Raw genomic sequence first — 14,421 nt, 5'->3', positions numbered from 1 at the left:
GGGGGGGGGGGAATAATGCCCCCCAGCTCTGAACGTGAACTCCAGGGGGGCAGGAATCTTTGTTTTGCAAACCGCTATCTTCCCAGCACCCAGAATGCCAGAATGCTGGGAGGCGCTCTGTAAATAAATGACGTGGAATGATGGAATCCTGTTGTACGAACCCCCCAGTACCCAGGCAGTCTGCTCGTTACATCAAGCCACCCAGTACCAAGTCCTGCCTATGGGGCCTTCTAACCTCGTCCAACCGTCCACTTTCCCCCATCCCCACTGCCACCGGTCTACTCGGTTCTTTCCTTCTTCGTCCTCCTTTGCACCTAGTTACCTCCTACGCATCCTTCACGGCTCAGACTCAGTGTCCCCTCCTCCAGGAAGACTTCTCTGACCATCCTCTGGGAACGGGGGGCAGAATAGCCAAGGAGACAAAGTCCTGATGTGTGTTCTTGGGACCCTCAGTCCCAGCCTCCTCCCTGGCCTCCCGTCTCTCTCTTCCGGTCCGTCCCCCCCCCCCCCCCCCCCCCCCCCGTGGCCCCCGGAGGGATCATCCTAAACCCAGAGCTGCCCCTGCTCACAGCCCTCCCAGGGCTCCCCCAAGATGAGTCCTGGCCCCTGGACTCAGCCCCGCCGGGCAAGACCCTGACACCATTCCCCCCCGCATCTGCTGCCCCGTCACACACCAGACACCCCCTATAGCACCCTGGCCTATGGGCTGCTCCTGGGTTGTGACACCGGACAGGTGCTGCCTGAGCAGTTGGGGGAAGAGAGGGTCTCAGAAACCATGGGCCCCCAGTCATCATCCCCAGAACTGGCTTGCTAATCCCCCCTTCCTCCTGGGCTCCCCATCCCGGGACCATCCTGCTGTCTCCCCAAAGCCACCACCAGCCTGTCAATCCCCAGCCCTGCCCCTCCTGTCCCCTGGCTCCCTGTGATATTTGCAGAGCACTGGGGACAGTGCCTGTGCACAGCAAGCGCTGCGTGTTGAGGTCACATACATACATCCATAAGTGTATAAACAGAGAGAGCCCTTCGAGTTTTCATTTACTGGTCACCTCTTCCAGGAAGGCTTCCAGGAGCACCCCATAAGCTCTCGGATGGAGCTGCCCACTCCTCTTTTATCCCCCCCTCCCCCCTTCAACTTCTTCCCTCTCACAACTGCCCCCATTTCCCTTAAAAATAACATTTTGGGGGGGAGGGGTCTTTGTCTCCTCCATTAGGTACTCAGCTGCTCAAGCGCTGAGCAAAGTGCCCAGCAAAGAGCGTGCACTCAGTTGGTGCTCAATAAGTGTTTGTTACTTGGAATCGGGTTCTGTTAACGAAGAGAGATTCCAGGATTGGGCCCAAGCCACTCGCAAACTCTGGTGTTCTAGAGTTCTCTGTGATGATGGGTGTTTGACGCTGCTCTGCTTCTGGGTCTCTGCTTCTACGTAGGCAGTGAGTAAACTACCGAGAACAGTAAACTCCCAATAAATGTTTAAATAACTACGGTCAGAATCGCTGTCAGAAGGTGCTCACGTCGTCTTTTGAGCGACGTGCCTGTATTAGCTCATTTAATCCTCACAAAACCTAGGAGATCGATGCCACGACTTCCTCCACTTTCCAAGGCAGGAGACTGAGACCCAGAAGGGTGACGTCACTTGCTCGGTGTCGCTGGCTAACTGCAGCAGGCCTGGAGGGTCGGAGGCTAGGCTGCTGGCTTGAGGCTGTGCTCTTTGACTTCTAGAATAGCTGTCGTTTACCGGGCCGCCCATGTTCCAGGTACTGGGTAAGTGCCTTCCCCCATTGGTCTCACGGTAACCTCACAACAGCCCTGTAATACGGAGCCTGTCTTTAAGTGCCCCGTCCTTGCCCATGGCTCTCCAGCCAAGGGTCTCAAACTCATGCACCCACAGGGACCAGGCGGGCGAAACACACAAGCGGCAGGGGCCACGTATGAGGCAATGGAGAGCGGTGGGGTCTGGGGCAAACCTGAACGCCATCACCCAGTCTAACTGGAGTGGCCATCTGCCTCACAGGAAGGTGGGCTCAGCCTCTTCCTGTGTTTCCAGAAAAGCCGGAAACCAAACATTTTATGGGGAATGCTCTGATTTAGAAGTGGGGTTGATTAAAACACCCTTGGCCACCCGGGTGAGTCTCCCGGGTCTCTTTTGGGTGTTTCGCTTGCCCCTTGTGACATTATGTTTATAGGAAACTGTGAGCTTGTTCATATAATGTGTCAGTCTCCCTGTCTTGCCTGAAAGTTCCACGAGGGGAGGGGATGTGTCTGTCCCGCTCAACCCCTGCTCTCCCCAGTGAGGTATCGCTAGCCCCTGTGTGGGACCTGGCCCCGTATTTACGGAAAGCGTGGATGAATCTTTTTCTCTTTGTCCTGTGGCTTTCTCTGCATTTCAGTCTGGCTCTGGTCTCTTTCTGTGTGTCCCAAACCTGGCTCTCACCCAGTTTTCTGACTTTGGCTTGGGTCATGATCTCACGGTTCGTGAATTTGAGCCCCGCTTGGGGCTCTGCACTGACAGCTCGGAGCCTGGGGCCTGCTTTGGATTCTGTGTCTCCCTCTCTCTCTGCCCCTCCCCTGCTTGCACACACACACTCTCTCTACCCCTCAAAAATAAATACGTTAAAAAAAATGTAAGTCTTTAACTTGGGGCGCCTGGGTGGTTCAGTCAGTTAAATGGCCAACTTCGGCTCAGGTCTCGGTCTGGCAGTCAGTGAGTTCAAGCCCTGCATGGGGCTCTGTGCTGATGGCTCACCGCCTGGAGCCTGCTTTGTATTCCGTGTCTCCCTCTCTCTCCGCCCCACCCCTGCTGTGCTCTGTCTCTCAAAAATAAATAAAGGTTAAAAAAAAAAAAAAAGTCTGTAATTGGAGCCCACCCTGTCACTCACTGTGTGTGCGCCTTTGTCCGGCCAGCGGACTGGCTGTCTCCCTTTCTCCCTTACTCTCGGCCTCTCTGCAAGGTGTATGCATTTAGCAGTTTTAGCGGGCATGTCTCCCTCCGGGTCTCTCTCCGCGGGGGGCTCACTGCCTACTCCTTCCCGTTGCTTCCCCTCCGCCCTCCCCCCCGGCCCCCCCCCCCCCCCGCGCTCCCCGCCCCCCGCCCCCCAGCACCCAGCAAGGGGCAGCTCAGCTCACGCACCCCACGGTGGGCCGGCTGGGGGCGCGCACGTCCTTGCACACGAGCCGCACGTAGCTGTACTTGAGCACGTCGATGAGCGTGTAGAGCGGGGGCGCGCTGGCCCAGCGGCAGCGCGCCAGGTGCATGGAGCTCTTGACGAAGAAGAGTGCCAGCCGCTGCTGGCACCACGCGTCGAAGAAGCGGCTGAACTCGGCCCACGAGAAGAAGGCCCGCTCCCGCAGCTCCTGCTCCTCCTGGCCTGCCGTGCTGGGTGGGGACTCCATCCTGGGGCGCCTGAGGGGAAGAGGGGACACGTGGATATCAGAGTCGTCCCCATCAGGGTACCCCACCTCCTCGGTTTTCCGCCCGCCTCTTTGGTGCTGGTGCCTCTTTCCAGGTGGGGCCCACGGCGGGATGCACCCCCATTAATACTTATATATGAATCTACGCTCCACCTTCGGCTTTCTCCCATCCCTGCATTATTCCTTGGGACAACTGGAGCCGGTCATCCTGGTCCCTGATTTCAGCTCTGGCCCCTTCCTCTGTAGATGTGCCCCTGGGTACAGCTGGGGTCCCTCTCCCAAAATGGGACTCTTAAGTTCCGTGGTGGACACCTCCTCAAATGTGTTCCCTCCTTCCAGTTAAGACCTCCTCCCCCTCCTGATGTCTCTCCTCCACTTGGCCGCCACCTCTAGCGCCCCCATTCTTATGAAACGCCCCCTTGTGTCTCCTCTTGGCCCTAACCCACATCCATCTGTGCCCTCTTCTAAAGACGTTCCATCTCCAGATGTGCTCCGACGTCCAGTCACGGACCCCGCAACCCCGGTCATATTCTTCACGCACCTGTGGCTCCCTCCTCCCGGGATGTATCTCCGATATGCAGCCGCTGCCCCTCTCCCAGAGGTGACCCCATGGGTCGCCACATCCAGCTGTAGCCCCTGCCTCCGAGATGCTCCCATATCCAGATGTCCTCTCCACATCCAGTACGTACTTTGCGCCCACAGGTGTGTGCCCCATTCACTTGTGGCCAATTCTCACAAGTGTCACCGATATTTGTCTGTGGTCCTTCCTGCCCAGACGCTCCCCCAAGTCCAGCTGTGGTTCCCTCCTCCCATTCGCAGCTATCCTACTCCCCAGATGTGCATCCTGGTCCTAGACATGGCCCCTGGTCTTCAGATGGGCTTCATCACCCCAGATGCTCCCCCACGTCCAGCTGCGCCTCCCCACCGGGTGCAGCCCCTCCCAGCCCGCCTCTGTCTCCCCAAGCCCTCCCAGCCCCTCCTGCCGCGGGCCCTCCCATCTCCGCTGTCCCACCCAGCTGTGCCTCTCCCCTCCCCCAGATGTGCACCCTTCCAGCCCCTCCCCACTCACCTACCCGCCCCGGAGCGGCGTCCACCTCCCACAATGCTCCGCGCCGGGGCCAGGCCCGGCCCTTGCTCCCGGGATGCCCCGCGCGGTCTCCCGCCTCTCTTCCCGCCGTGCCACGCGCAGCGGCTTGCCCTGAATCTCCTTTCCCCGTCAGTCACTTCTCGGACCCACAGCTACACCCGCCCACCCCGAGCGAGGGAAAGCGCGGGCCGTTTCCCGTCGTGCTCTGCGGGAGGGCTCACCCCACTTCACGCCTTTTCCTAGTAGCCTCCGGTCGGGGAGACTACAACTCCCAGCGTCCCCCGGGCGGCAGCGGCGGAGGGGACGACGCCCGGGCCCCGCCCCCCCGGCGCGGCCCCGCCCCCGCCCGCCCAAGTCTGCGCGCGAATTCCGTGGCGCCAATTGAGGACTGCAGTCGAGCGCCGAGCGGTTCCGGGTGTGACGCGCGAGACAGCGGCGCGCGGGGCCGGCGCGAGGCAAGTGGGGCTGCCGACGCGGGGCTGGGAGACTGGGGGGCGTAGCGCGTGCCGTACGCTCGGGGCCCACGGCTCCGCGGGGTCGGTCGGCTGCAGAGGAGCCGGCGTGGGAGATGCTCAGGGGGCCCAGAGCGTGGCAGGGAAGGGAGAGCGCCCGCAGCGGGTCGCTTGAGGGGGCGGGGGGCGTCCGCGGGAGAGAGAGGGCCTGGTAAGAGGGTAGACGAGGGCCGGAGTCCGCAGGACCGGACGGGGTTTGAGGAGAGGCCTGGAGGGGCGGTGCCTCCGCGGGGGGGCGTGGCCGTAGACGCTCGAGGGGAGGGGCGGGGGGGCGGAAATGCTTGATGGGCGGGGCCATGGAGACTGAATGGCCGGGGAGGCGGGCCCACCTGGAAGGGGGTGGGGAAAAGTTTGTTAGTGGGCGGGGTCAGGGAAAAGGTTCCAGGAGAGGTGGGGTCGGCTTTAAGTGGGGAGGGAATCCCGCTGGACGGAGGTGGGGCAGAGAGAGAGATTAGTGGAAGGGTCCAGGTCTAGGCAAAGGGCAAACGAAGGGTCGGGAACCTTCTGTGTAAGGAGAGGTCTGGCTTTGTGGATGCCTGATGAGGGAGCGGAGCTGAGGTGGGGTTGGCCGAGGCCAGGGAAGGGAGGGGGCCCTGGAGAGAGTAAATCAAATGTCTCGGTGTATTGGGTTTATTGTTGCCCGAAGGGGTGGAGGGAGGGTCAGAGGAGCCTGGGGAGCCAAGAGAGAAGGATGTTGATGACCTTAGGTGAGGGGGAGGCTTGAAGGGTAAGGCGAGGCAGGGGCTCACGTGACTGGTAGAGATGAGCCTTTGGAAAGGGGAGCTGGCATCTGAAAGCTGCGGGGAACCATTGAGGAGAGACGGTAGGGAATGGGATCAAGGACATCACTTCTTGGCCCCCCCCCCCCCCGGTCCCCATTTCAGCCCGTTTGAATCTCTCACCTGTTAGTTAGCCAGAGGGAGGCATGAAGGAAAAGCCAGTGGAGTCTAAGTGAGACTTCCTTAATATCCTTTTGTCTTAGGATTCTCTGGGAGTTTGCTAGGCTTGCAGATCTCTCCCCCCCCCCCCCCCCCGTCCCCGTCTTCTGTTCCCAGAACTTCTGATTCAGTGGGCTGGGGTATTGTAAACATAATCCCAGGCGGTTCGTGGAGCTGGCACTCTCCATTCCTGGTATCCATCGTTGGCTGGCTATGTGGCCCTGAGCAAAAAGTCACTTTCCTTCTCCTGTCTCAGCTTCCCCAGTCGTCTTTGGGGGACGTTGAGCTGTTCTAAGCCTCAGAGGATGAGAGAGAGTAGCGGATTTAGGGGAACGGTGTAAAATATTTTCCGTGGGTGGAAGGGGGGGGTGGTCAGGGGAGCAGAGAGGTCAGGAGATGTGAGCTTTCATTAACGAGAAGAGAAAGACTCAACTGTTTAAAGACCCTTTTATATTTCACTCCTTGCCCTGTGGCTTCCAGGTTTTTGAAAGATCGAAAGATCCTGCTTAGTAATTCTTCAGTAATGGTGTTTTTTGTTACCCTGATTTTTTTAAATAAAGGCATATGTGTGGGCCAATGCATTCAGGACCAGGCACCGGTTTAGGTCCCGTGGCCATAATCTGAACAAAGTAGACAAAATCCTTACCTTTTTGGAACTCAGCATTTTAGCTCTGCACTGCTGAATAGAGTAGCAACTAGCCACATATAAATATTGTATCTATTTACTTGTTTTGAGAGAGGGTGTGCAAGAAAGTGATCGGGGGAGGGGCTGCGAGAAAGGGAGAGAGAGAATCCCAAGCAGATTCTGTACTGTCAGCACAGAGCCCTACACGGGGTCTCGAACCCACCAGCTGTGAGATCATGACCTGAGCCAAAACCAAGGGTCTGATGCTTAACCGACTGAGCCCCCCACCCCCCCACCAGGCATCTGCCACATGTACATTTTTAAATTTAAATTAGAAACAAACGAGAAACTCCTCAGCCCCACTAGCCGCGTTTCAAATGCTTGAAGCCCCACGTGGATAGAGTGAGCTTTTTGGACTACGTGGGTACAGAACGTTTCTATCGTGCAGAAAATTGTGTTAGAAGCACTGCTCTAGAGAGTGGGGCAAATTCTAATCTGTAAGGTCCGGTTGTGCTAAACACTGGGAAGGATAAGAGGGAGGGGTTAGGACAGCATTTGTGGCAGTGGGATTGGCTGTGGGGGATCTTTTGGAGACGGCGCCAGTGGGATTTATGGGTTGATGAGTTTTGGGCGTGAGAGAAAGAGGTTGAGTCGTTGGTAACTCCAAGAGTTGGTGGTGGTTTTGTTTTCCTTAATATTAAAAAAATTGCGTAGAGTCAACTTCCTCTTTTTGGCGTATGGTTCTGCCGGTTTTGAAACGTGTCGAATTACGTGACGATCACTGCGCTCAACACACGGCACGGTTTCGGGGGGCCTGTGCTAACAGCCTGGAGCCTGCTTCGGATTCTGTGTCTCCCTCTCTCTCTGCCCCTCCCCTGCTTGCGCACTGTCTCTCAAAAATAAATAAACGTTCAAAAAATTAAGGAAAAAAAAAAAAGAATAGGTAGCAGTTAAGGACACGGACTTCGGAGCCAGATACCTGTCTTCGGGTCCTGGCTTTGCAACCCTTCAGGCTGTGTGACTTTGGGCAAATTTCTCGACCTCTCTGCTTCTCTCGCCTCATTTGTAAAATCACTTTCATCCAGTGCTCAGAGCTAGGTAGGGCGCCTGGCTGCTGGGGGGGCAGGGAGGACATTTCCCAGAGGGAGTGGGAGGCTGGGTAAGTACAATTTTTTCTTTTTTTTTTTTTTTTAATATGTCAATGTTTAATTTTGAGAGTGTGAGCGGGGCAGGGGCAGAGAGAGAGATGGGGAGACACAGAATCCGAAGCAGGCTCCAGGCTCCGAGCTGTCAGCACAGAGCCCGACGCGGGGCTCGAACTGATGAACCGTGAGATCGTGACCTGTGTCAAAGTTGGCCACGGAACCGACTGAGCCGCCCAGGCGCCCCTGGACAATGACATTTGAATAATTACATGGGGCCTAGAAATTGAACAGGTAATAGATACGCAGGGTTTCACATGAAACCGGGACAGAGGTATGACAGGTCTGGTTCCCACCCTTCCTCCCAGCCGCCTTGGGTGCCCCCAGCCACACCTGTTGGCTTCTTGATTATCCTTCCGTAGTTTCTATCTGGCAAATAAAAGCAATATGAAAGAATAAACAGGATCGTATTTTCTCCTGTTTTACAAAATTAGGAGCATATTACGTACACCGTTCTGCCTCTTTCTTGTTTATTATTATTGTTTCAAGTGTGACTTAAGTATTCCTAGGGACTCGATCATGTGACTCAGGTCACGATCTCACGGCTTGTGGGGTTGAGTCCCGCGTCAGGCTCTGCACTGACCGTGTGGAGCCTGCTGGAAATTCTGTCCTTCTTTCTCTGCCCCTCCCCCACCTCAAAATAAACAAAGAAACAAACATTTAAAAATATGTATACGTATACTGGGGCGTCTGGGTGGCTCAGTCGGTGGAGCGACCAACTTCTTGGTCTTGGCTCAGGTCATGATCTCAAAATTCACGCGTTCGAGCCCCACATCCGGCTCCACGCTGACAGCACAGAGCCTGCTTGGCATTCTCTCTGTCCCTCTCTCTGCCCGTCCCTTGTTCATGCTCTCTCTCTCTTAAGTAAATAAAACAAAAAAAATTAAAAGTATATATATATATATATATATATACACCTAGAACTTCTTTTTACATTGGCACGTAGATTCTGCTTTTTTTTTTTTAATTGAAAGATTTCTATAGACTTACAGGAAGTTGTAAAACCAGTACCCCTGTCTTCCCCCAGGGGTGACATATACCCAGAGTCCAATATCAAAACCAGGAAGTTTGGGGATGGTACCGGGAACTAGACCACAGAGTTTGTCCAGGGGGGGTGTGTGCGCGCGCGCACGCGTGCATTTTCAACCCATGTGTAAACCTGTGTAACCACAACCACGGTCTGGGTGTGGAAAAGCTCCACAAAGGCACTCACTGTGCTGCCCCTTGTAGCCGCTCCCCACCTTTTGTCCCTAAGCTCCGACAAACCCCTGATCTCTTCTCCATCCTGAGTTTTGTCATTTGGAGAATGTTGTGTAAATGGAATAGTACAGTACACAACTTCCTTTCTTTTCTTCTCTTTTTTGTTTTTGTGGGTTTTTGTTGTTGTTGTTGTTGTTGTTGGGAGGCTCCACGCCCAACACGGGGCTTGAGCTCAGGACCCCGAGATCAAGACCCGAGCTGAGATCAGGAGTCAGAGGCTCAAACGACTGAGCCCCCCCAGGCGCCCCAGTACAGAACTTTCTGAGATCGGTATTCTCTGCCTGATATTTTGCTCCTGGTTTCTGTGAGCAGTATACCTTAGCAACTGCTCAGTGGCTGGTTTATATACGCCAGTGGATATAATTTAATGGACTTCCACGTTTCAGGGCCGTTTCGGATATTAGATAATCACTTCAAAACAGTTTTTTTCCCCTGATTTTAAAACATAACTCCCCTGCAAAAAAAAGACCCAAAGGAAACTGAAATAAAAACAACAACAAACTGTAGATCTTAAGTATGTGTTCATCTTAGATAAGAAGAAAGCTCTGTTCCGTCGCGGAGCCTTCTTATCTTGTTCTGACTTGGAGCTTTTTCTTTTTTGTTTTGAGAGAGAAAGAGAGTGCGAGCAGGGGAGGGGCAGAGGGAGAAGGAGACGGAGCATCTTAAGCAGGCTCCACACTCCGCACGGAGCCCAACTCGGGGCTCGATCCCACGACCGGGAGATCATGACCTGAGCCCAAATCAAGAGTCAGATGCGTAACCGACTGAGCCCCCCAGGTGCCTCCGGAACTTTATCTTCGCTAATAAATCCCACCAGCCAGTCATTTCGGTCCATAAAAACGGGAGTTTCATCTCGGTGGAGGAACTCATGTTTCTGACTTTGTGGGGTTTTTTTTTCTCTCTGGAAGAAGGAGGGCCGTGTGTTTCGGTCTCTGCACGACCCGTATTGTCACCAACTGTTGGGATTTCTGTTTCAGGAACATCTGGCTGGACAAGAGGAGGAGGAGAGGGGGGAGAGAGAATTCGGACGTCACCATGCAGCGGAGTATCATGTAAGGAAACGACTCCCCCACCCCGCCCTGTCCTACACTCTCTAAAGGTCTCTGCTCTTGTCTCTCTCTTTCTGTGCCTTTTCCTGGAAGAACACAAGTCACTCTTCAAATTGGAATGTCCAAGAGTCAGAAGGTAACACGGGGAGCGCGATGCGTAGGACAGTGAGTGTGTCGACCGAGAGTTTTGAGCCACGGGGTTCGGAAGTGCTGACCCGGTGCTTTGCAGTCGGTGGTTCGGCCCCCCCCAGGGAACAGCCGGCAGCGTCGTAACTAGGGGGAAGAGAGGGGGCGCTTCTCATCAGCATCTGCTGGAGAAGGGCCAGGCACGCTGCTGGACGACAGTGCACAGGGCAGCCCCCGCCACCAAGAACGGGCGGCCTGAAACATCAGTAGCGCCCAGGTTGGGAAACCCTGTCCTGATGCAGGCCGGCCTCGGGGAAGGAAGAAGGGGAAGGCCTCGGCTTGTGGAGTTGAAACCGCTCGGTTGGACCCAGCAGCCCCGACTCTCTCACTTGGGACTCTGAGGGGGCTGTCCCAGTCGGAGAGAGTGTGGAGGGGCCCCTCCCAAAAGGAGTGGATGGATTCTGGGCTGACCCAGTCCTGGACCCCCAGCCCGGAGACCTGGGAGGTCACAGATCACAGGCTCCCTTCTTCTCACATGGCGACAAATCTGGCCGTAGCCTGTCCTGGGCGGACAGCGTGTCTGATGGCTTTCTTGGCTGGATCGGCTGACTGACTGGCTGCTTTAAAGTCAACCATTCTGGAACGGGTTTTATTTTTATTTATTTATTTTTTAAGTGTTTATTTGTTTTACTTTGCGAGAGAGAGAGAGAGAGAGAGAGAGAACGAGAACACAAGCCGGGGTGGGGCAGAGAGAGAGGGAGACACAGCATCCGAAGCAGGCACCAGGCTCCGCGCTGTCAGCAGAGGGCCGGGCGCGGGCCTCGAACTCACGAGCCGCGAGATCATGACCTGAGCCGAAGTCGGACGCTTAACCGACGGAGCCACCCAGGCGCTTCTAGAATGGTTCCTGCCCACGGCGCCCCGGGTTTCCACCGTTGACGCCTCGTGTGCCTGGTCCGTTGGCCACAGGAAGGAGCCGGTTCTGGGACGTTACTGTTGACTACGCTCCGCGCCATGTTCGGATTTCAACGGTTTATCCCTTAACGCTTTTTTCTGTTCCAGGCTGCGCTTCGGAGTCCCATAGTCCCTTTCGTTGTCATGCCTCCCCCGTTCCCTTTGGTGTCACTCTGGGGGACGGTTTCTCCGACTTTGTCAGGATGCCTGCAGACGGTCCCCAAATTTGTCCGATGTTGTTGTCACTGGGGTCACGGGCAGTGAAGTGCAGCAGCCTGGCTTCACCCTGTAGGAGGGGGCACGGGACATCCCCAGTCACACTGGCCTCCCTCACCCGGTCGGCAGAGCGTGGGCGAGGTGCCTGCACCAATGGGTTCCCACCATCCCTGCTCAGGACTCCGGTCTCCGGAAGCCAGCCACTCGGGCGAGCCAGTCTCAAGTGGAGAGGGGACGCCTTGCCTTGTTTGTCTTCATAAGAGCACTTCCCGCCTCCTGACATTTTATATTTAGCGACTTAATATCGCCTCTTTTACTGGGTGTCGACCCCTCGGGGGGTGGGGGCCTTGTGTCTGGGTCTCCGCCGAATCCCCGGGGCCCGGCCAGGTCCCCGGCGCCTAGGAGGTGCTTAGCTGGTACTTGTTGAAGGAAAATTGGGATGCGTCATGGCTGTCGGGTGTCAGGATGGGAAAAATAAGCAGAGCGTCGCCCCGCCCCTGCCCCCCCCCCCCCCCCCCGCCCCGGCTGAGCGTCACTTTCCTTATCGAAGGGAGTTGTCGAGCGCTGGGATGGCAGTCCGCGTCGGAAGCGATACAACGGGGCACCGATCCAAGGACCCATTTGTGCTGTATTCATTCCCGTTTTCGCCTCCTCCTGTGTTCCACTAGGTCATTTTTCCATCCCAAGAAGGAGGGCAAAGCGAAAAAGCCGGAGAAAGAGACCTCCAGCAGAGAGACAGAGCCACCTCCAAAGTACGTAACGGGGCTAGGACGTGGTGAATTTGTTCCTCTCAATCAGGACCCTCTTGGCTCTAAGTGTTTTGAGCCCCGCTCAGAATGTCTTGGAGCCCTAAAGGGAATTTTTTTTGGCTCCGATAACTGGGAAGTCCAAAGGTAGGTCTGCCTTCAGTCATGGCCGGATCCAGGACCTCAGGGTTGTTAAGGCGGTTGGCAAGTCCGAGAGTCCCAGCAGTAAGACAACATGGGGACGAGCAGTCGGGAGCGGGTTGTGTGCATCAGTCCTACCCCTTACATCCTGTTGGTCAGGACCCGTCACAGGGCCGCGCCTAGCTGCAGGGGAGGCTGGGAAGTATAGTCTGTAGCCGAGAGGCCATGGCCTTCGCCACATCCCAGGGGCTTGTGTGACTGAAGAAGGGAGGCCTTCTCTGCTCTCAGCAGGGACTCCCGTCCGCTCCCCAGCATCGCTCATCACGGGAGGTGGGCACGTAGGATGTGGTCGATGGACGGACGATGAAGAGTGTAGGGAAGGAGGCCTCCAGAAGAAGCCCGTTAAATGCTTGAAGGGACAGGGACGGAATGAAACTTAGGGAAGGCGCTGGAACGTTCAGGGCAGTATACCCCCTCTCTGCCTGCTGGAACGCCTCCATTTTTCCACCCTCCAGGGTGGCGCTGAAGGAATGGAACGGAGAGGTGCCTGAGAACGATTCTCCAGTGAAGAGGCCAGGGCGGAAGGCGGCCCGGGTCCTGGGCAGTGAAGGGGAGGAGGAGGACGAAGCCCTCACGCCCTCCAAAGGCCAGGTAGGTTCCCCCCCCCCCCCAGCCTCCCCGCTGTTTCTGGGAGGAGCCATAATTCCCATCAGCTCCCGGTGGCGCCTGCCCCCCAGGGCTTGTGCCTAAAGAGGGGTCTGTTCACATACGGATCTGAGAGTAACGCACGATACAGACTAAGGGCTCAAAAACAGACGTGCGGTCTCTCCGGAGGTCAGAGGGCTTTTCGTCTTTTCCAAAGACATTTGCTTCCGCCCCTCCCTTGCTTAAAAGTCACTTAAGGGGGTGGGGCGCCCGGGTGGCTCAGTCGGTTGAGCAACTGACTTTGGCTCAGGTCGCGATCTCGCGGTTCGTGAATTCTAGCCCCGCGCGGAGCTCTGTGCTGTCAGCGCGGAGCCTGCTTCGGACCCTCCGTCTCTCTCTCTCTCTGCCTCTTCCCGACTCACGCTCGCTCTCTCTCTCTCTCAAAAATAAAACGTGAAAAAAAAAAAAGTCACTTAACAGGCCGCTGATTAGTAACCTTAATTCCCTCTGCGGCCTGAATGGCCCTTTGCCACATCCCTGAGTATATTCCCGGGATCCAGGGAGTAGCGGGGGCACCTTCAGGAGCTTGGACTTTGCCCTGGGGCTGCTCGGGATCCTTGGACCTGTTCTGAGGAGACAGATGGAAGAGGCGTTGGGTCACTGGCAGCCTTCACGACACTCCTTTGGGGCCCGTATCCATGAGGGTCCAAAGAGGAGCGGGAGACCACACGAGTGATTTGAACGGAGAATTTAATACAGAGAATGGCCAACCGGGAATGCGGTTTCCAAGTGGGTGACTGCAGGGGTGAAGGGAGAACTCCTTCAGGCAGCGTGGGGGTAGTGACCGCAGGATGCAGCCGCCACGTCTAGAAGCGGAGAGCCGAAGTTCAGACCTTCAGACGCTGGCTGGCGGGTGCCGGGGTCTCTGAGCTTACGGGTGGTGCCCTGAGGGCCTGCTCAGATCTTTGAGGGAGGGGCACCGGGCGGAGGGGGCTGGTGTCTGTGGGGCGTCACGTCGCAGGCCCCGTGAGCGTCGGAAACACCGTCAGTTGGATCCAGCTGGCGCGGACCCTGTTCTGGCACCGCGTGATGCACAGCGTCACAGCAGAGTGGGAAGGGGGTTCTCAGAGTCCCCGCGTCGTGAGGGAGAGGGGACGGGGTAGGCTGAGAGCTGAGGGGCGATCACTTAATAACTGGCAGGGGGCCCCATAAGATGAGTAGAGTAGCACTTGAAACCAAGATACGAGGTAGGAGTTTCTTTCTAACGAGCCCAGAAAGTCCAGGATGAGTGTGCCGGTCTCTCCGTGTCGAAGACCCAGGCTGCGTCTATACCGTTACTTTTATCCCTGGATGCTCTTGTCCGAGTGAATGTCGATATTCAGCCAGTGAGGAGGGCAAGACGTTCCTTGGGAAGTGTGCATCATTTTCCCTTATGTTGCCTTGTGTAGGAGTGAGGCTCCTGGCCACACCTAGCTGCAAGGGAGGCTGGGAAGTGTAGTTCTCAGACTCCTGAC

The 14,421-nt window shown here is 56.3% G+C and overlaps 2 protein-coding genes across 2 annotated transcripts in view; one reads left to right on the top strand and one right to left on the bottom strand.

Moving 5' to 3' along the window:
- Positions 1 to 4,342, bottom strand: part of ZSWIM9 (zinc finger SWIM-type containing 9) — a 25,431-nt gene extending 21,089 nt beyond the window's left edge. The window contains exons 1-2 of the mRNA XM_040457935.1: positions 3,948 to 4,342; positions 3,126 to 3,398 (exon numbers count right to left, since the gene is read on the bottom strand). Coding sequence (XP_040313869.1) covers positions 3,126 to 3,398; positions 3,948 to 4,084 — 410 coding nt within the window. The 5' untranslated portion in view covers positions 4,085 to 4,342. The remainder of the gene's footprint in view (positions 1 to 3,125; positions 3,399 to 3,947) is intronic.
- A 484-nt stretch (positions 4,343 to 4,826) lies between these two features.
- The window catches only part of LIG1 (DNA ligase 1), a 49,638-nt gene continuing 40,043 nt past the window's right edge, over positions 4,827 to 14,421 (top strand). Inside the window, exons 1-4 of the mRNA XM_040457934.1 lie at positions 4,827 to 4,948; positions 10,008 to 10,082; positions 12,044 to 12,127; positions 12,778 to 12,913. Coding sequence (XP_040313868.1) covers positions 10,066 to 10,082; positions 12,044 to 12,127; positions 12,778 to 12,913 — 237 coding nt within the window. The 5' untranslated portion in view covers positions 4,827 to 4,948; positions 10,008 to 10,065. The remainder of the gene's footprint in view (positions 4,949 to 10,007; positions 10,083 to 12,043; positions 12,128 to 12,777; positions 12,914 to 14,421) is intronic.

This window comes from Herpailurus yagouaroundi, unplaced genomic scaffold, assembly GCF_014898765.1.
Source record: "Herpailurus yagouaroundi ecotype Mexico unplaced genomic scaffold, PumYag 220, whole genome shotgun sequence".
Taxonomy (NCBI): Eukaryota; Metazoa; Chordata; class Mammalia; order Carnivora; family Felidae; genus Herpailurus; species Herpailurus yagouaroundi.
Note: the sequence above shows the minus strand (reverse complement) of the source record. Positions and strands in the feature narration are given on the sequence as shown.